Genomic DNA, 20,894 nt, shown 5'->3' with positions numbered 1-20,894 from the left:
GTAGTTCCAGAAAATAACCTTTCCCCTACAGAGAGTTTTTTGTTTTAACCCCCATCCCCTCAGAATTTCTGTTCCAGTAGGATTATGAAGACCCCCTCCCTCTGAAATTCTAAAGGTTTTTGAACCCTCATCTTCATTCACATCCCATACATACATGTATTTGCAGTTTAAAACAGCTTCATAAGAGCAGTATACAAATATTAAATATCAAGCAATATTAAGCCTCATATTGATGTTGTCTGATATTAATATCTTTTGTGGGATATAATTTTACGGTTCTTTGAACAAAGATCACAGCATTCCTTTACCCTCGCATACAGAACACTGTTTGCTTTTCAGAGCAGATTTTGTTCAGAAACAAAATCAGTGAGTATTTCCCCACCAAGTGTTTATTGGCTCAAGAATATTATTTTTCCTTTAATTAGGTTCCTCTATAAATGTTTTTTATTTACTTATTTATTTTATTACAATCCCTGGTAGGATAAAAAATATACATACATTATTATAGAAAAAAACCTTAAATATACAAACAGAGCAAATGAAAAAAAAAAATTAAATAGTAAGAATAAAATTAAAGTAGCTAATGGAGGCCTAGTCTAAGACACCAAATTTTGTGAGCCACCACAAACCATAAAGCTGATATTTATTGCTTATTTTTCTGTATAGGTCAAGCCCAAACACAGTAATGGTAACCAAGAATTAACCTTTTTATTGATAATTTTTTTTTTACCAGTTTACTGAGGGAGCCACTTTAACCTCAAGCCAAACGTGGCTGTAATTAATATTAAAATGGGTGTTAAACAATTAAAAATATTTTAAATTCTTGAACTGTTAAATAAGCTACACAAAAATTTGAACAGCTATTTGATAATTTGACATCTTAATTACAAGAAATACTGCCTTTACAGTATATTATATATTTTGAGCATAAAACTCTTTGATAACTTGTTGCATGTTTTCACCTATAAAGTAATTTTAATAATTTATACATTTTAAATTCAAATGTAATGATAAGCTTTGTGATCATGAACGCCTCATTAATTTAACTACTTCAGCAATTTAATGAAGCTCACGGACGAGTATTCTGTGATTTCTCTTTGTTAAATATTTATATTAAAGAAACTACAAACAACAACAAAAAGACTACTGTACTCACATATGAGGTGGGAGTTCATATAGATTTTCACCCCGATATTTCTCGATAACATCTTGATTGTAAATCGGAAGAGTCTTGTATGGATTCACTGAAACGACCACGGTGCCAATGTAGGTCTGTTCAAAACAATAACATACCGATAGAGAATAAATATGTAAACGGCATAATCTTATAAGAATGGCTAATTTACAAGTCTAAACTTTGAGATTGTGTTTACACAGCATGAAAGCGTTAAGAATAACTTCAGCTCTGGCAGGGATATAAGAAAAAAATTAAGACTTTTCAAATTTAGACATGAGGATTAAGAGTAAGGTGGATATCACCTTACAACTAACCAATAGCACCCACCGCTAACAAGCAAGATTGAACAAAAATCGCACTGGGTGATTGATTAATAGGCAAGTTAACTAGTCGAAAGTGAACAGTGAAGTCAAGTGCATAGACTTATGAAGATACTGTAGTAGCTTGCAGTTAAGTTTCTGCTAAATTTATTGCACTCTTTATACTTACATAAATCAAGCCAGAGTTGTAGCGCTTCCGCAAATTTTCCAGGAAAGCATCTTCGCTTCTAAAGTCCTCGAGAAGAACGAAATCTTGCACTCCAATTCGATCCCTAGCCTGCAGATCGCTCTCCATGGCTACTCGTCACAGCCTGTGTCATGCAAGTAAAACGAACAGTGGCAAAAAATACGTCCAAGTTACGGTTGGTCAATAAACTACAAAGGAATACAATTAACAAGGCAAGAATGCCATGTTTTCCATCCACAATATTCAATTACAAGTAGCGAAAGGTCAAAAATCCCTCCAAACAACTCTCCTCGAATAGTGTTTGGCGACCAGTCCACAACTCACCGGGAACGTCTAGGCGCTAGCAGCCGCATGAAAATTATCACTAATATCACTTAAAATGGCACCAATATTCTGGTTTTCCCTACCGACTTTGCGGTTGTTTGCAAGGCTTTTCTTCCTTAAATGGAGACGCGTAGAGGCAAGTTTATTACAGTGAAAGCAATATTTGTCTGGCCTAGGCCTTGTTAACCCCACTGTTTAATATTTCTAATATTACCGCTGGAGGTTCAACCAATCACATTTCACGTGGCTGAAGACAATATTTCCGGTACGAGTAGAACCTGCTTTATATGGTTATTCCTGTTCCGCTTTCTTGAATATAACCATGCATAGTAGTTTCATCTTCTCTCGTTGTCTGGGTTTGAACATCACGCAGGGTCTCGGCATTTTAGGGTGTTCATCAAAGCTGGGCGTGTCGGGCGGTGGTGCTTATTTTCGGTTATTTTGTCCCGTTACAAGCTCGCAATAAAGTTTTGGAACAAAATACGTAAAAATATAAAAAAGAAAGTCTGGCATTAAACGAACTGGAGCTAAGAGTAATCGTCAGCATTCTCTGGTTTGCTATCAGCACAGTGTTTATAAATAAGAAAGTGCAGAATTTTTCCTGCGATTTCTATATTTATTATTTAAATTTCATTGGAAATTTCCCAGTAGACATAGTCCATCAAATGCAGCTCAGATAAATCATATTTATGGAGAGTACATTTTTTTTCTAATTTCTACCCCAACCTTCCCCTCCCATACCCTGATTCTTGCGGCTATTCCCCATGCCACCAATATATTTGCGACCGATAAAGATCTGGGACTGCTTACAAAAAATAAACATGGCCGAAAAGCAAGAAGTATCATAGTGGAATGTAAAATGGAATACATTCGACACCTGGAGCCGTGGATTGCCTCTTGGAGCATTGTGCTTGATCCTGCATATCTTTTCTCAAACGCAACAGAGAAACTGAACGGTTTGAAGGAGGACGTCGTTGATCTTTGGCGAAACGACGACTGGCAAATTCGTTTGTCGTGGTTCTTGATGGTTTGTACGGTATTAAACATTATTTTCATCGGTATAGCGTGGAATATTTACGGTGAGACAATATCAAACATGTTCTTTAACAAGTCGCGATCACCACTGCATAAGAGATCAAAAACTAATGTGTTGTCAAGCAGTATGGAAGACTTGATTGTTAAAAAGATTCAATAACATGGTATTTTGTGGACATAGTGCGGCTTACATGTTTACAGTAAACTGAGCCCATGGATGTGGTGACAACGCAGTCTTTAGATTTCAAGAAAAGAGAAATTAGTGTGAAGATTACCTGAATATGTGCTAAACAAGAAAAGAAAACACTGAAAGTGGAGTCTGGAAAATTATTTGAAAATGTATGTGGTAGGAATAGATCGAGACAACTGGTCTGTGTGATGACAATGAAATTTGGCAATGTGGCACGGAGTGTAAGAAGTTGTGATGATAATGATGATGATAGTGATGACGGTGATGGTGATGAAAAGACTGATGACAATGATTTACTAAGTTGTCAACAAATAAATTTATAAATAACTTTATTTAATAAGTCAAATGAATTTCGCACTGGTGTGTTAATTGTGGACTAGCAAACTATTAAGATTTCCAACTGATGGGAGGCTAACCAGTTTGCTATTTACACAATGCAGTTGAGAAGTTGAACTCAGGACTACCAAGAACAAATCTAGATAGTATTAGGGTGGAGGATTTGAACCAGGAACCAGCACCCTTAAACCACTTGGTCACGCTGTGTCCACTACTAAGTTGCTACATTGTTTTAACCTTGGATGCCATACAAGTCACTTTGTGTCGTGGCATAACAGGGTGTCATGCTCCATTAATGACATTTTACAGATGGCCCTGTAAACCTTTCTTAATTTTAGGTAAATTGACAACTCTAGTCTCAGAGGTTTCTTTTAGCCTCAAATGTCAGATCTTTTCATGCCCTGATGCCAAGAAGACATCTAACATTTCAGAGTAAGTGTTTCTTAGTTACAAACTAAAGTGGCAAATTTTACACTTCAAGAATTGCTGGTTTTCAGTGTCATGCAATTCAAAATAGATCAAAATCAAAATCAAAATCAAAACCAGCAATAGGTGAAGTCCAGAATCTGGGAAATGAAGGAAGGTAAATATGCAAAGACTCTCACCAAAATTCTGGTCACAGCAATTTTTCTCATGCGAGAGAAATGTTTTACCCAAATTTATAGAGATTTGTATGGAGATGCAATGCTGGTGCCCATCTGTATGGGCACCAACATGGCGGCCAGAAACCAACAGAAACATCTGTCACTGAGTTTTGCTACAAAAGCGTGAACTTATCCCTCGAGGAACTAAAACATTAAAATAATACTCTTTCTAAGACATGAACTGTTCAGATAGCCAAGTTCCCCGAAATAAGTCACTTTTTAACTATCATGAGAACTCTCTAGGCCGTCATGTAAATGCTGCGTCACGCAAAAGCTTAGAAATTCAAGCGCAGCATATCACAAAACCAAGAACCTATTCGGAGTGAAAATTTGTATGAATATTAGTTTTCAGCTGTTCTTATATATCATTAAAGTAAAATCTCAGGAAGATCAATAGTTTTGTAGCTCGAATTTTAGGGACATCATGTGAAAACCAGCTATACTTCTCCATGTGGAATAGGACACAACAAACACATATGAAGCATTGTAACTAAAACTTAGTAATCTTAAATCTTCAAAATATGTAGGTGGCCGAAAGACTGGGGTTTTAGAAAGATCAGTGAGAACAATGGATAACAACTGTGAAATAAGCTAATTTATTGTAACCTGAAATGATGCAAAATAAAAATAAATTCTAGAATATATTATTTAATAAAAAATCAGCACTACAACTATCATTAGATAATGATTTACCAAATACTGTATGTATTTTCCTGAACATAAAAATTCTGGTACAGTATAAAAATGTTCAGAACAAGCTGTCTATGAAACTAAAATAAAAATATTGCTAACCTGGAGCACTTACAGAAATAACAGACAGTTACTTTTCATGAATAAAATTTTCAACTTAAGTTTCTATCTACTCTACCGGACAGTGATCTCATTACAGAGTATGACTGTGTCATTTATTCAGATTAGTGAAAAGTGAGAAATAATATTTATTACCATTTACGTCAAGATATCACCTAACTACTCTGCAGAGCCATTCCTCAGATTCTCTGGAAAAAGATGGCAAGGTCAGCGACTTACACCAATGATAAAGCCAACTGCTTTAAAGTTTGTGACAACCCGACCGATAATGTGCAGAATCTCTATTTCACTTGTAATTAGTCCTTTTGCAGTTCATCTAATGAGCACTGGCACATTTTATTTCCCTTATTGCTTTGTATAGAATTGATTATTTCCAGAGGTACCATAGGAAACAAATCTCTGTATTAACATTATCTTTTAAATGTTTGCAAGTGTAAATAACGTTCAGTGCAATATAAATGAAATGTTACTAAGAATTTTTTAAAATGTCAAAATGGTGTCAATTTGTTATAAAACATCAGTTTACAGAGTAGTAAACTTACACTGCTTAAATTCCATTTTAAACCATTTTAAATACAATGTACAGTTCATAATATAAAATTTTACTTCTTTTAGATAAATATAAATGACATCTTTTTAGTTGTTTGTAAATACAGTGCAACAATTTATTTTTATAAATATTTACAAAATAATATTCCTTTAAAGCACTTCTAAAATCTTTCTCACTGTTGGGTTAACCTGGAAAAATACAAATGTAGCAATATAATATTATTTATATTATTATTATTATTATTATTATTAGTGACAGTCAATTATGGGAAGCAATAATACAGGTTAGAATTTAAAACCAGAAAAACAGGTCTCTCAAACAATACGTCTCATTTTCAACCTTCTAGGGAAGACACATGTAATGACGTCTATTTTTGCCCGTAGGTGTCCACTTATGAAAGAATCAACAGTCAGTAAAATTAATAATCAACTTACGGAAAATCCACTCAGTTTAAATTTCAAACCACAGAAGTCTGCTTCCTCTATAATTTCCTTCGAGCTGTAGACATTGTTCTTTTCTGTGATTCTAGAATACAAAGGAGTCACTCTGTAAGTTTCAGCAATTCAAGCAGGTTTCCTTAATCAGTTTTGTACAGTGGTTAACAAAATAGGGCACAGTGAACTGGAAACCTAAGTCAGAATCCAGCTTCAGTTCATTTTCTAGATTAAACACGTTTGACGGTTATCCAAAATTTTATTTCCATGTTTGTTACTTGTAAAGAAAGTAGCAATGTAAGCATCCACTTACTGAGTTTCTGAGAAGAGCAATCTTTCAGAAAATGCAGCAATTGCCGAAAATTTTACTAGGTTAAAAGTAGACTTCTCATGTCCTTCAACCATCTGTAATAGAGACACCAAACGGGTTAATCATCTCGACTAATACCAATAAGAAAATATGCCTATGCCATAACTATTAATTTACCCTTCAGTGCTTCAGTACAGGAAAGAATCAACGAAAGTCTCACAAACCTCTATTAATTTCTTGACTTGTTCTGTTGATATGTAGTCCACATGAATTTCCTTTAATGCTCTGTCTATTTCCTTTGATCAAATTAAGATAATAGAGTAAGTCTTGATACAACTTCCAAGCTAACTCTAACAAGGGTTTTTTTGGTTTTTAACACACATTTCCTAACAGACAATGACACATGACAATGTGAAGAATGCATACCTTAAAGGTTATTAAGTTATCTCGGTCTTTATCCACCTTCTGAAATATGTGCTTGTAAAGTGCCTTTCTCCTTGTACTATATATCAACATGTAAACATGTTAATATTACCTTCATTATTCAAAACGTTTCTTTAAATAGGTACTTAATGATTACTTATTAACCAAGAAAGAGGTCCTTACAGGAAAATCTCAAACCGAGACCCTGCCATGTTGACAGGGCGATAACAAGGTCAATACAACAAGGCCGAGGTTTGAGATTTTCCCATAAAGACACATCCAAGGTTAATATGTTGTTTGTGATAATGGATTTCTGCTTTGTTTTTGAGTTATTTTTTTGTAAAAAAAAATACCTCTTAGTCGGCGCGTCGGGTATGTTATGGACGGGTCAATGGGTGAGTGAGTGAGTGAGTGAGTGAGTGAGTGAGTGAGTGAGTGAGTGAGTGAGTGAGTGAGTGAGTGAGTGAGTGAGTGAGTGAGTGAGTGAGTGAGTGAGTGAGTGAGTGAGTGAGTGAGTGAGTGAGTGAGTGAGTGAGTGAGTGAGTGAGTGAGTGAGTGAGTGAGTGAGTGAGTGAGTGAGTGAGTGAGTGAGTAAGAGATGTATGTATGTCACACCAATCAGATTGGATCTACTATGAACAGCCAATCAAATTTCTTGTTGTAAAGGTAAATGGTACATGAGAAACACAAGGTATGTATAAACACAAGGACTTTGGTAATTGAAAAATAAAGAGTGACGTGTATGTTGCCGGTTTGTGATTTTTAGTCCGGTTTGGAGGGGAGTGTGACAGTTACGTACATTGGGTTGTTTTAGAGTGCATAATTTTCAGTGTAATGGTGGCTAGTTATGAACGAGATGAGTCTTGAGTTTTGAAGCAGTTCATGAGTTAGTAGTAGGCAAATGGCACGAGATATTTTTATTTTTAATTACAAAGGGTAACTTGATACTTTTGTTTTTCACAAGGAGTTAATTCAATTAGAGGTCACAAATCGTCGCTTCTAGTTCTTAGGACAAGTTTTAGAGGAGACGAGACTATTTAGATTTGAAGCAGTTCTAACGTTTACAATAGTAAGTGCTGATACTGATTGTTTTGTTCTTATTGCATGCAAATATAACAAGATATTTTTATTTTTTAGTTACAATGGGTAATTTGACACTCTTGTTTTTCAGAAGGTGGTAAATTCAATTAGAGCTGACGAATCATCACCACTTGTTCCCACGAGATGTTTGCTATTTTTAGTTACAAATGGCAACTCGACACTTTTGTTTTTCATGTGGGAGTAAATTCAACTAGAGCTTACAAGTTATCGGCTATTGTTCCCAGGATATTAAACAAAAAAGAAGTTTTCATTCCTAGAGTGTTTTTACGTCTCTGCAGTAGCAGTTTAATATTTTTATTTGATGGATATTTTATGACATTCTTTTCAGTCCGATATTTTTAAAGGTAAAAAGTATGAAAACTGTTCAAATGTTCTTTGAAGACTGTGTGGCACCAAGTTAAAGTGCAATTTAATTAAATCAACTTGTCAGAGAGGTTTTTTCTCTTTCTTTCAATTTTCGGTGAAGTAGTGTTGTTGCGTTGTGTTGTGTAAAAAGGGTAAACTTAAGACTCGTATAAAATGCGAAAAGTTCTCTTAACTTGAGTATTTTTAAGCAAAAATTCCTCTTAGGGGCTGGAAGGGCTCCCGAGGGGGTACTCCCAGAAAAATTGGTTGGGGGTGTGCGGCCCGCTTCCCAAAACCCTTACCCTATTTATGACCAAAATCTGCGATATTCCTTACCCTATTTATGACCTGACCAAAAATTCGAAACCCTATTTATGACCTGACCCTCAAATCAAAACCCTGTTTCAGACCTGCATTATAATTAGCTCCCTAGTTCAAACCAATGTTAAATTACCGTAAACATATAAATTTGTGAAGGGCTTTTGTTGATTTTCTTTTCGATAATGATGAAAAAGTGGCTTCTTCTTAAAGCATACCCATATCAAGGCTAGAGTGCAAAAACCGTACCCAATTTATGACCAAAATGACCAAAATCAGCTAAAATCGATACCCTATTTATGACCAAAACGGCTGAAAAACCATACCCTTCGGGGCCGCACAGACCTATATAGCCCATATAAGGGAGTCCCCCCCCGGGGGAAGGGCTACGTGATCGGTGAGTGAGGGAGTTATGCATGTGCGCCTGTCAGACCAATCACAGTGTGGGTTGTATCAAAGAACGAATAAAATTGCCTGTTAGAAAATAAGATGGTATCTACATCTGGAGACGTGTCAGATTACTGTAGTTTGTTCAGTCAAACATTTTAGGGCTTACTATTTAGTTATCTTACCATTACCGATGTAACATCGTATGTACTTCATAAACTCCCAGTTTCTTTCTTGCTGTACATCGCAACCAAAAAAACTTGTCAAATCAACCAAATCATTACTGTAAACAGTTCCACGAATGCTCCTATCTCCGAGACTTATAGTTCACAAAAAAAATAACTCTTGCACGCCTTGCGTGCCTATGTTTTAGAATAGTGCCCTAGAATTAGCCAATCAGAGCGTGCATTATATGGGCTACAACCACAATCCATATAATAATAAATTTGAATGGCCTCTCGTTTATCTTATTTGACTGATTGGAAAAGACAAAGACCTACCTGATGATGCAGTACTTCGTCAAATATTCCATGGGTGTCATATCTTTAAAAGAAGAAAAAATATACTACGTTAAGTACTTCATCTAAAGTCAATATTTGCACCCTGGTCCAAGTCAACTGACAATCTTGTTTGTCTAAAGCAAGATTGTCCTCGTGAAACTAGAGACTATTTATAGTGGCTAATGTTTAGATAATCTGCAGCTTAGGTCATCACAGTGTTAGTCATCAACAACAATCCGATTCTTAGGGCTACTGATTATCTTCTGTAGACAATCACTGCTCGGGTTGTGAACATTTACGCCAGACACCAACAACAGTGTTTCTCAAGATACATGTATCTGTCAAATGCACAAGGTGATCATAAAAGAAATATATACCTTATACAACTTCAAATTGATAAAAAAATTGGTAATTAAAAAAGTATTTTTTTACCTGCAAGCAACTTGACATCCATGGGAAGTTCAAACCGACTGGTCTGTTGTGAAAGTGCCAGTCTGCCCTGAAGCCATGGCTTCATGCCTTCTCTCCTTTGCTGAAAAAAGGGAGGGTAAATAACTCTTAGTTTATGTCAAGCTAGTATACAACAGTTGACAACTGACAATGAAGCATTGGGTTTATTTTGCCATTACTGGTTTAGCCCCACTGAGAGAAAATGAACCATAAGATATAATACAACCTCAAAGACTCCCTCCTTTGAAGGACTTTGCATTAATTACAGCATGTTAAATTTAGTTACTTTCTTTTTTACAATGATTTTCTTCCAAGCATTAGTATGAAATCTGAGTTTTTAAATCCTGAATCAAACTTGGAATCCGGGATTTGAATAATACCTTCTGTGCATCAAGAATGGATGTCATAACTTCTGTACTCTCTGCGGATGGTACAAAGAAAGGCATTTTTGTGGAGGTCAATGAACCCTTCACTGGCTTAAATGACTCTCGCTTTTGCTCCAACCGGTACTCAAGTAGGTCCTATGGAGAAAAAATATTTCAATTAATCATACCATCAAAACATCAGGAACTTGAAGCAAAAAAAGCTGATTCCTGTCTGTACATGTTGGTAGGAGTTTGTAATTTCAACTCTGTCACACATACTGAACATGGAAGTCTGCTAGCACTTCACCAAAATCAACTGTCCTGGCTTGTCAAATGAATACATCAATATCCCACCGAAACTTGCTCAGACAAAAAAAAACAACAACAACACAAAGCAATGGCGGTGGCTCCAAGTTTAGGGAAACAAATCAATTTTAACTTTGCAATATGCCAAACTCATCTCTACTCATTTTAATTCTGCAAACCTTCATCTTGAGAATTTTTCTTAACTTAAGTGTCTCTTGTGGAAGAGAAACTTGACATACTGTATGCTAGGGACGACAATTTTCAGATCTGGAATAGCCCATACAGAAAAAAGTTGGTCTCTGCACTTCCATGTTATAACATGTAACCTAACAGTGCTTCTTGTTTTCTAGTTAGCTAACTGTAAGGTCATGTTACAAATTAACAGCAAGCCATACTTATAATAAACAATGTGAGAATAGCAAAAACAAAATTAACTTGAAACTTGAAACTTACAACAAGATATGGATTTGAATTGTTCCAGGTTGATTTTATGTCAAAACTACTAGGGTTTAAAAATTGTATGTCAAAACACCAACAAACGTAAACAAAATGGAACTGAAAGTAAAGATGTTGTTTCAGGCAATTATGCCTTGGGTGGTATGGTAATAACAGGCAGGTGGCTGGATAATTGGGGTAGAAAAAAATCATTAATATTATGATACGGTAATTTTATTAAGCGCAAATATTTTAATAAGGAGAAAGGATTATTTGGAAATTCTGCAAGTTTTCTCTCTCTTATTTGGACTGTACAAACAACTTGAAATGCCCAATAAAATTTTGTAATATATCAGTACATGAAGATAAGCAGTTTTAAATTCTTAAAAGAGATGAGTTTATATTTATTTTTCATAACTCAATGATTCCCCCTGAGGCTAATTGTTTTCAAAAAATGCAAAGTTTTTACAAATTCATTCATTTGCATCCCAAAACTCAATCTTGGGCTCTTTATAAAATATCTCAATTGCCACATTAGAAATGATGAAAAAAATATTGGTGAAAAAAATATTTTATCTTGCTAATGAAGTAAAGATGTTGGAAATTTTATAACATCTAAAAAATAAAACATATTAAATATTAACTTCAGTGTCATCACCTTTGTTTTATATATAATTCCTGATACGATGATGAGACAAGAGAATATGAAGATTTTTAAGAATAATAGGTTCCCCTGAGGCATTTCAAGAGTTTTCAAATTTGGTGGTGTTGACATTTTTGCATGACAAATGTACTGCAGGAAAATAATTTTTTAAAAAAAATATAATATAAATACTAGTAACAGTAAAATATAAGGCACAGCAGGGCTGGAGTAACTTATATTTATTTGTGTATAGTATGAATCAAAAGAACTGATCCACTTTCCAGCTAGTAAGAACAGTGTCTAATTATCTTACAGGAACATTTTAAGCAGTTATTGAATACAACATTTCTGAGATTAAAACCCTAAATTTGCAGTAAACACAAGAATACAAACAAACCTTTGGGTCATACATCCTGTAAGCACCTGATGCCCTTATGTACTCTGGCTTGGGTAAGCTAGAAAGAAAGAAGTTTAAATGTCAAATTTTGCTAGTGGAGCCATTTAGGGAATAGGGCGTAAACTCCTTTGTCCAGATCACCAAAGGATTAGTACACTGCATGCAGGAAGAATTATTTGAGGACCTGAGGTCATCTGTTAAAGTTTTCATTTCCCCAATCGCAACTGACTTATTACTCTTGTGCTCTCATCACATTTAAACCTCCCTCCAATCATCATGAGTTAAAAAGATTGTTTGTTTGTAAGCAGATGATGTTGCCTTTGACATGCATTTATTTGATTCCTCTACTCTTTTGAATGTATGTTCATGATAGTCAGAGACATTTTGAAGAAAAATGTTTTTGTCCAATGTATTTTCATCCTTTAACTCTCTCTCTCTCTAGCCTTAAGGATTTCTTGTTCACTATAATTGACCATCCCTTGTGTATGCCTACCTGTTACCAGCAATACCAAACAGTTTTTAAAATTGTACAATAACTGTAGAGTTCTTCATTGCTTTAAGTCAGTCAAAATATTCTCAGATAACACTTACATTACGGGGCAAAATTATCATCATCATTGCCTTTATATTGTGGGTGGTTCTGCATGTAAGTTGCTAATGATGGTATCAAAAACAGCTATAGCATGCAAAGGAGGCTTGAGGGAAAGCAGCTGGTAGGAGAACGTATGCACAAGCCAATGCCCAAAAATTCATTTCGCGCTCACTTGCAGCTCCCAGTGAGCTTTCAGACACCCTCTTAGTGTCTGATGATTTTAACCAGTAATATTAATTTTAATGATGCAATTCCTTAAAAATTATAGACTTTCAGTGTCTTTGATTATTCTTACATGTGCTAACAATTTCCCAATGAAATTTTCAAGAATATATGTTGCACCTGTGAAATATATTAAAGAGCAGCACCATAATTATAAGTCTTATCTCCCCTCCCCTCAAACAAGGGCCAGCCATAGACAACATCAAAATCTCAATACTAAGAAGCCACATGTACTTCCAAAATAATAGTGAGCTATGAACTGTGTAAAGTCTTTAGCATCCTCTGTCACAGACTTGATTAAATCATGCACATTTTAAGTAGAGAAAAAACAAAATATTCTAGACTTACGTTTCAGGCTCTAGTTTAGGAGGTTCTTGTGTTTTTTCTTCTGGCATCTTTGCCTCTTCAGGCTGTTTCTCGTCTTCTTTCTCTTCTGTTTTTATGTCATCCACCACTTTCACTGGCCTCACAGGTGACGGTTTAACCAGTGGTTGTTTACCTGCCACTTTGTGCTCCAAAACTGGTGTCACTTTTTTCTGTGGGGTTGGTATCACTTTAGGCTCTTCACGCTTAGGTGGCGGAGATTCTGCCTTGCCCGCAGCAGGCTTTAAAATTGGTTTGATTGGAGGTTGCTCCTTCTTTTCTTCTAAAGGTGGTGGTGATTTGAAACTTGTTAGAATAAGAGAATCTGAAAATTTGACTTGATGTGTCTGCATCTTTGGCTCTTCAACCTCACTCTTCTTGGAAACCTCTTCTGGTGCTGGCTTCTCTTCTTCCTCTTTCACTGGTTCCACTTCGTCATGTACAGGTTCCTCAGCAGGTTCTGGAACAACATTCTGTTCTTGTGCATCATCAATGTTTTCCTCTTCCTCTCCTTTGGCTGCCCATTGTGGCATTTCAGGAACAACGATTTGTAAATCACTGACAGGTTCCTCATTTGTAACCTCTGTTTGTTCTTCTTCAGGTGGTGGATTCTGATCTGGATGAGGTTCCAATTTAGTTATGATAATTTCAAATGCCTGCAGTTCAAGAAAAATAGTTTTGGTAATTAATGATTTATACAAAAGCAAACAATTGTCAAATACTTGTGAAATGTTCGTGGCTAGTCTGACGCGGCGTTTCGTCTCAGCCAAGAGACTCTTCAGAGACCTTTAGAATTCAAAGGCAAACTCGTTGAGCATCACGCCCAAAGTCCCGTTCGCAAATTCTTGATGTTGACAGTCTGGTCCTCTATTGCAGAAGGATTCCCAACCGTACGTTCATGAGTTAAATTTATACAAAAGCAAACAATTGTCAAATACTTGTGAAATGTTCGTGGCTAAATAATTAATGATTTCTATCACTGATTTGGAAAATGATTATTTGAGAATACATGACTTTAATATATAAATTTTATATTTCCATGCAACATTTTGTTTGTTCTTCTTCAGGTTCAAAGCCTTTTTTCCAGTAGTGTTATGGCTGCATTTGCATCTATCATCATGTCTACATTTAATTGCTACTGTTGGACATCTATTACTATGGATTTACATTACTTGAGAGCCGAGTCTTATGTCCACTGAACAACATAAAGGGCCAACCCACAGACAACCACTCTCACATGGCTTTGATAGCTCAGTTGGGAGAGCATTGCGCCAGTATTGCAAAAGTTGTCGGTTCAAATCCCATTCAAGGCCTGATAGTTTTTTCAGGTCGTTTTTCCAGTAGTATTATGGCTGCATTCGCATCTATCATGATGTCTACACTTAAAATATTACTATAATTATTCCTTTCTGATCAAAATCAGTTTATATACAGCTGGAGCAAATAATGGTACAATGTCCATGTTAAGCTTGCCAATGAAGGAAATAACTTAACCATGGCAGCCACTAAGTGATTACTGAGTGGAGAAAGGCACTGTAGGAGTGAAGTGTCTTGTTCATATCCCCAGCCAGGGCTGCTTGATTCAGAGGCAAATGCACTAACCATGAGGGCACCATGCCTCCACAAAGGTTAACAGAAGTTAGAATAAATTGGTTCCCACCTGTTCAACAGGTTCTGGGGTCTTGTCATCTGCTTCTTGTTCTTTTTCCTTTGATTCAGGTGCGGCTACATCAGGTATCACATGATTATTAGACTGATCTTCTTCTTTTTCTCCTTCTCCTTCGTCTAAATATTTATTAACAAGATCTTCAACGGGGTTGGCATCCAAATCCTCCTCTTCAGCTTGTATTCCTTCATCTGTACATGGTTCACAAACGTTCATTCAAAATAATTCTTACTATTATATTTCACATTCTTATATATCATATTTTAATATAGTATTATTCATAATTCTACTGCCTGTACTATAGAATTATAATGTTCTTTGTTAAGGTCAAGCCACATGCAATTACGTGTGATCATACACCTGTAAGCAAGTGTGTGGCATATTGCATGATTTGTCCCATGCAGTCGGAGCATGTAGGAATATGTTGAGTCAAAAATTTTATGTAATCTGCACTAACTGATGTAAGTGTGGTTTTTCCGAAAAATGAAGTACATTGTAGGAAATGTTTTTCTTGTACACTCCCAGGATTTTGGGTTCTAGTGTGAGGTGGATTTAGACCACATGGCTTGATTCAAGGCAGAGTTTGTTCGTTGCCATCAGCGATCGCATGACATGCAACTGTTTTTTTTTTTTCATGTGTACTTCATTCCCCTGGTTTATTCTCATCTCTGTTCTTGTTTATGTAAGTCATTTTTTGGCTCTAATGTAATGAACAGGTAATGGTTACAAGTGTTAAATGTAAAGGTCAGGCTGGGTAGTTTAGCATAGCATCGGGCTCCCAGTTGTGTGCAAGAAGAAGCATTCCCTGTCTATTTAACAAATTGACATCAGTTTTTCATGCATCTGTCCTGTTATTGATCATGAATTTCATCATAACATTGTCAAAGTAGCTGTGGATCCACAAGGTTATAGCCAAGTGGATCAGCAGACTACAGTGCACTGTACTTTGAAAATGTTATAATGACAAAATTTGTTGTCAATAACAGGACAGACGCATTAAAAACTGACGTCAATTTGTTTTTTACAATAACAGATTGTCAAATTGTCCACTCTCACTTGTTGATACATCGCATCAATTATAAATCCATGTGTCTGTCTGCTTATTGACAATGAAAATTAACCAATGAGTGCATGAGAATTTCTGCTGCAGTTATGTTACACCCAAAGAGCTTCACTCTATTATTGTACCTTCTTCTGGTGAGTATTCTCTGTCTGATAAAGATGCCTCAGAGGGTGTGGCAGGTATTATAAATTGTTCTTCATACAGCACTGTCTCCCCTATGTCATCGTCTCCATACAATGGAAAATCTGTTTTGGCCAAAACATCCTGGTGCTCATCAGGGACAGAGAGATTGTCATCGTGACCTGTCCGTGAATGAATCTCTGCACCTCGTATCCAAAACCCAGCTGGCTTCACAAAGTGAAGGTATTTAGGAACATCTCCTCTGTGGAACTGAAAAGAACATAAAATTTAAAAAGAATTAGCAGTAATCTTCTGTGGTCTGTTGTGAATCCACCTGAATTTTTGTTGTGACAATTTTGACTGAATGCTACATGTAAATGCAAGGTAATAAAAAAAGTTGACTTTTGGCAAGCTTACCACTGCAGGTCTTGAAACAGGCCAAAACTGTTGTCTCTGTCAATAAAAAAAAGGTCAAATGCAGTCAGCGACAACAATCAGAAAACAGCTGATAAACAGTGTAATTTACATGCACAGCATTAGAAAACAAGACCTGATCTCAATGTTGAAAAAAGTGAGAGCTATATACATGTAACAAATTAATTTCTGATCATTTTTGCTTTAAATTAATGTTTACTGTAACTTTGCAACTTGGCCTTGATTGGCCAATATTGGCCATGCATATTCAATGAATACTACTTTTAAAAAAAATGGTGTTTCAACAGTCAAGAAGCAAGCGTACTGCAACACTTTTTAATTATTTCTAACAAAAAAACTCTCTCAGGAAGCAATGTGCAAGGATTCTTAAAGAACTTGCGAGATCCTACAGAGAATGATTTTAAGATCCTAATGAAATCCTTAACAAAATGTTGATGATATTAAAGGATCCTGTCAAATTAAAGATCATTGCAATGATCTTTTCCAACACATAGAGATGAAAGATCTTCATTATACATGTACCAAAGATATCTTATTAGACCTTCAAGAGATCTTTAAGTAAAAGAACTGTGAATCCTTGAAAGATCCTTATCTGGAAGGATCTTTAGCAGGTGACTCTTTGACCTGTAAAGATCCTAAAAGATCTTGGAGGTTTTTCAAGGGGAATGCAGATAACACATAATTTTTTATTTATGGAATCAAGTACAATTTTGAATGAATTAACATGGCAAACTAGACTGTTTTCGTATTCTTGGTATTGGACTGAAACTAGCTGCTACCGTGACTAACATGGGGAGTCTTTTCAAACGCAAATGACATTTATCACTTTTTAACGATATTCCCCGCATGAGCCTCCATTGCAAGCTTGTTCCAGTCCAATACCAAGAATACAAAAATGTATTTGACCATGGAATAGCCTGCTGGCAATGATGTTTTCCTCTCAACATTCTTGAAACAGGGATTAAGTGTATAAGGTAAGTTACTTGTGCCTAAAAGAGATTGGGATGAGAAATGGGTGTAGCTTGATTATTGTTGCATACCGAACAAGACGATGACTTTGGTCTAGGCTGATAGGCAGAACAGCAATGTCTTAAACCATTGTGTGACAGTACATTCTGAATAACATCTGGCATACAGGTTAAAGGACGTGTAAAGGCTTTTAATCTCTGTATATCAGAACCATGTTCAGGAACAGAGTTCACAACCTCAATTGCACTAAAATCGTATGGAAGTGGAGCAGATTTACAGCGTTCTTTATGTCGCTTCTCCACTTCTTCTCGAGATAAAAGAGAATGCTGACTTTTTGCAGAACTTATCCTGTTCTGCCATGCACGTTTTGGAGCACTTCGGACAGATAAGGCTGCTGAACCCCCACGTGAAATCCCACTTTTAGGTTTCTGAGGAAGGTAATAATCCGCTGGCCTCAGGGGAGCCGATTTGCATCTTGCTTTGTGAAGTCCAAGATATAATGACGTAGGGGACGTGCTAGGTCCTGGTTTAGACTTTTGAAATGAGCTCAGTGAACTTCTTCCACTCCTTGACGATAATGGGCGTGACGTTGCTGGGGTCGGTGATGGATTTCTCAAAGATGCATGGCTCCCTAAATGACTTCCAGTAACACTATCTTTGCCATCAACATGTCTTCGACCAATTCTTGGAGCAGTACTCTTAATACGCTGAATAGGCCTGCCTTGCCGAAGCCTGGCAGCATTTGCATTGCTGAAGAAATCATAAAGTGAAAAAGGATCTAAATGAGGGTCTTTTGTAGAAGCCTTTGATCCTTTGGTTGTCCATAAGAGATGTTGATCATGGGCCATACTGATTTGCCAAATGAATGCAGTTCTTCTTTGGTAAAGTAAATCAAACCAAGCAACCTAACACTTGTTGTTGAGTAGTTAAAATTATCAAATAACCACTGCTCAAATATTGAAAATATTATGGCATCAAATGTTCTACAAGAAATCCAAGGTCTGTCCACATCTTCCAGACACTAAATGCGATATCCGCTCATCATCACAGGTTGACTTCAGAGTAACCTAACCAAAAGAGGATTACCATGAGATAAAACTTTTTATTCATTCAGTTCTTAAAAGAATTATATAGAGTTCATCATATGCAGTTCAAATTTCTTCTTCAATAGTGATCTAATCGGGAGGTCTCAATTATGTCTTTCCCTCATGTGACCCCCAAATTGACAAGTATAAACATTTTAGGGCTAATGCTCTGAACGAAATTCATGGTTTAGTTCTAGCAACTAAAATTACACAGCTGTAGGGTAAATTCTCTTATTACCAGCTCTTCTATTTTTACAGTCAATTTTTGCCTAGCAATTTTGCAGATAGGTCTGCACATAACCCCTTTAAACATTTTGATAGAGTGACCAATTTACTAAAGTAAAATAAATTAAAATAAGGACTCTTGCTGGTGGTCCCTGACTGATTGACGACAATTAATTATTAGTTTCACAAGGCCATATTCAAACAAACTTCCTGCCTCAAATAGACGCTAGTACCCTTAAAAACAAACTTCAGTGATGTGTAAGTTTTTATTTGCTCCTGGAATTAAAAGTTTCAATGTGAGACATGCACATTTACTAACAATGTTCAGTTGACTTCATAATTATTAGCTGCTATTGTTGTATTCAAACCTCATACCAGCAAACTTTGTTTAAGGAGTAAATTGCACTTCACTGGACCTTATTAAAACTCCGTGTTCAAAAGAATGAGTGAAGACTACAAGCATTCTTGTCATTGTCTTGGAAGTCGAATCAAATAAATGAGGAATTTTTAATACAGTAAAATAAATTATTATGACACACCAACAACAGCTGCAGAGCAGAATGTGTCGTCATAACAATTTCCATGCATAACTCTTCGCTGTGAAATCGAAAAAAAAGCTTGATTTCAAAGAGCGTATAAGTTACATGTGCATGTCTTCTGCATCCTTTGTCATACTGCAGTGTATTAATTTCATTTTGGTTTAGTAATTATAACTCTGGAACACAGAATAGAAAAGAATTTTCGTCATAGTAGTTAACTCGCATTATTTTCTCATCGTCCCAAGTGAATATGCTTTATTTACAAGGTCTATCGTTTTGTATAAAAGCTTTTCATACACCCAAGGTTTATGTCGAAAGTTATTCGGAGCAAAGGAGATCATTCATGAACGAGAGTTCATACGGGTAAACTGAAAATGTAGATAGCATCAGTCAAGATAAGCTGCTCTTTCCCTTGCAAAGACGAATAGTTACTATTAAACAACAAAAATAACGGTAAAAAGTCAAACATCTGACAACAAGACACGAAAAAATGACTAACAAAGAGGATTTTACAAACCTGTTCTCCGCTCGCTTCGAAGCAATGGAATGTAACGTCTAGTCGATGCTTTGAAGCTTCTACCCCATGTTGACATCATTTCGGGCCAAGAATAAGCGGATTTAGACAAATCTCCGACAGTATGATCCGCTAAGCTTCACAGCAATAAAGCAAATGTTATTTCGTCGCCACAGTGAAAAGTCAGTCACGCATTGTTTGCCGTTTCTATCCGTACAACCTGTTGGCCAATCAGAAGCGCTCTTAGAACAAAGGCATCGTCTTCCAGGATAAATCCACGTTCCAGACCCCGCGCTGCACGTTGTCGTGACAACCGAAAAGTGTCAAAATTAACATAGTGGTGCCAAAGCAAAGATGCTTGCGTGAACGCCGGGAAAGGAAAAACTGATCATTTCGAACGAGTAAGCGATATGTCATCAACGAAGAGTTCTCCTTCCCAAGCTAACATCAATGTTAACACGTTGATTCAGGTAAACAATCCTCTGCCGGAACAGTGGACTTTGGTAAAGGAATGGCACATAGAGAAGAGGGGTCCTTTTGAGGGTTGGCGGTCCCTGGCAAACACGCAAATAGCTCACATGTATGAACAAATGAAGACGTCTATTGAAGAGCATCCAAATGCGTTGTTACGGTGAAAAAATGTCATAGAAGGTGGACTAAAACTTAAGTTTGGAGCCGATATCTTCTGTACACCGAGACTTTGCCACTTAATAATTAATTACTAGACACATCTACAGTCTGTTCTCTAATTAGTAATATTCTCCTTTGCATAAGAGTGAAAAATCAAGCTTTCAAAAGCAAGTGTTTGGTGGTTCTTTCACTCTGGCTAGCTGAAATAGCAAGTTACAAACACTGGACATCGGAAAAGAACTTGAAAACTTTGGATCTGTCAAACAGCGATAAAGAAAGTCCTTGACGAGTCCTTGGACGGGATTACAAAACTGTATCAAACTTCCTTGGTTCCACAAAGATTTGTTATAAGTTAGAGTTGTTCAATTGTTTCTTTTTCGTTGTACACCTATAACGTTCGACATTAAGTTCCGCAGGTTAGCAGTGTTTTGAAGACTCTAGCAATTTTGAGCAAGCTTAAGTCAGTCCAGACAGATTGAGTGTT

The 20,894-nt window shown here is 36.3% G+C and overlaps 2 protein-coding genes across 4 annotated transcripts in view; both read right to left on the bottom strand.

The window, feature by feature from the left end:
- Nucleotides 1–4,694, bottom strand: part of LOC145462798 (unconventional myosin-Ic-like) — a 44,171-nt gene extending 39,477 nt beyond the window's left edge. The window contains exons 1-3 of one of the 2 annotated variants that reach the window (XM_081446407.1): nucleotides 2,092–4,694; nucleotides 1,667–1,808; nucleotides 1,157–1,272 (exon numbers count right to left, since the gene is read on the bottom strand). In XM_081446407.1, the coding sequence (XP_081302533.1) occupies nucleotides 1,157–1,272; nucleotides 1,667–1,792 (242 nt within the window). In that variant the 5' untranslated portion in view covers nucleotides 1,793–1,808; nucleotides 2,092–4,694. The other variant, XM_081446408.1, reaches the window with a different exon arrangement.
- A 95-nt stretch (nucleotides 4,695–4,789) lies between these two features.
- LOC145462800 (uncharacterized) lies at nucleotides 4,790–20,091 on the bottom strand. Of its 2 annotated transcripts, none has more exons than XM_081446414.1 (15): nucleotides 19,784–20,091; nucleotides 17,489–18,484; nucleotides 16,431–16,466; nucleotides 16,019–16,283; nucleotides 14,825–15,021; nucleotides 13,150–13,820; nucleotides 11,988–12,045; nucleotides 10,222–10,362; nucleotides 9,824–9,938; nucleotides 9,392–9,434; nucleotides 6,744–6,819; nucleotides 6,542–6,613; nucleotides 6,321–6,412; nucleotides 6,008–6,098; nucleotides 4,790–5,761 (listed from the first exon to the last, which is right to left on the bottom strand). In XM_081446414.1, the coding sequence occupies exons 2-15, from the start codon at nucleotides 18,263–18,265 to the stop codon at nucleotides 5,723–5,725; spliced, it is 2,673 nt and encodes an 890-aa protein (XP_081302540.1). In that variant the 5' UTR covers nucleotides 18,266–18,484; nucleotides 19,784–20,091; the 3' UTR covers nucleotides 4,790–5,722. The 2 variants fall into 2 exon arrangements, with proteins under 2 accessions (XP_081302540.1, XP_081302541.1); XM_081446415.1 differs by having other exon boundaries at nucleotides 9,824–9,923; nucleotides 19,784–20,090.
- Between the last annotated feature and the right edge of the window lie 803 nt (nucleotides 20,092–20,894).

This window comes from Orbicella franksi, chromosome 12 (genome assembly GCF_964199315.1).
Source record: "Orbicella franksi chromosome 12, jaOrbFran1.1, whole genome shotgun sequence".
Taxonomy (NCBI): Eukaryota; Metazoa; Cnidaria; class Anthozoa; order Scleractinia; family Merulinidae; genus Orbicella; species Orbicella franksi.
The sequence above is the reverse complement of the archived record's forward strand: the minus strand, read 5'-3'. Positions and strand labels throughout refer to the sequence as shown.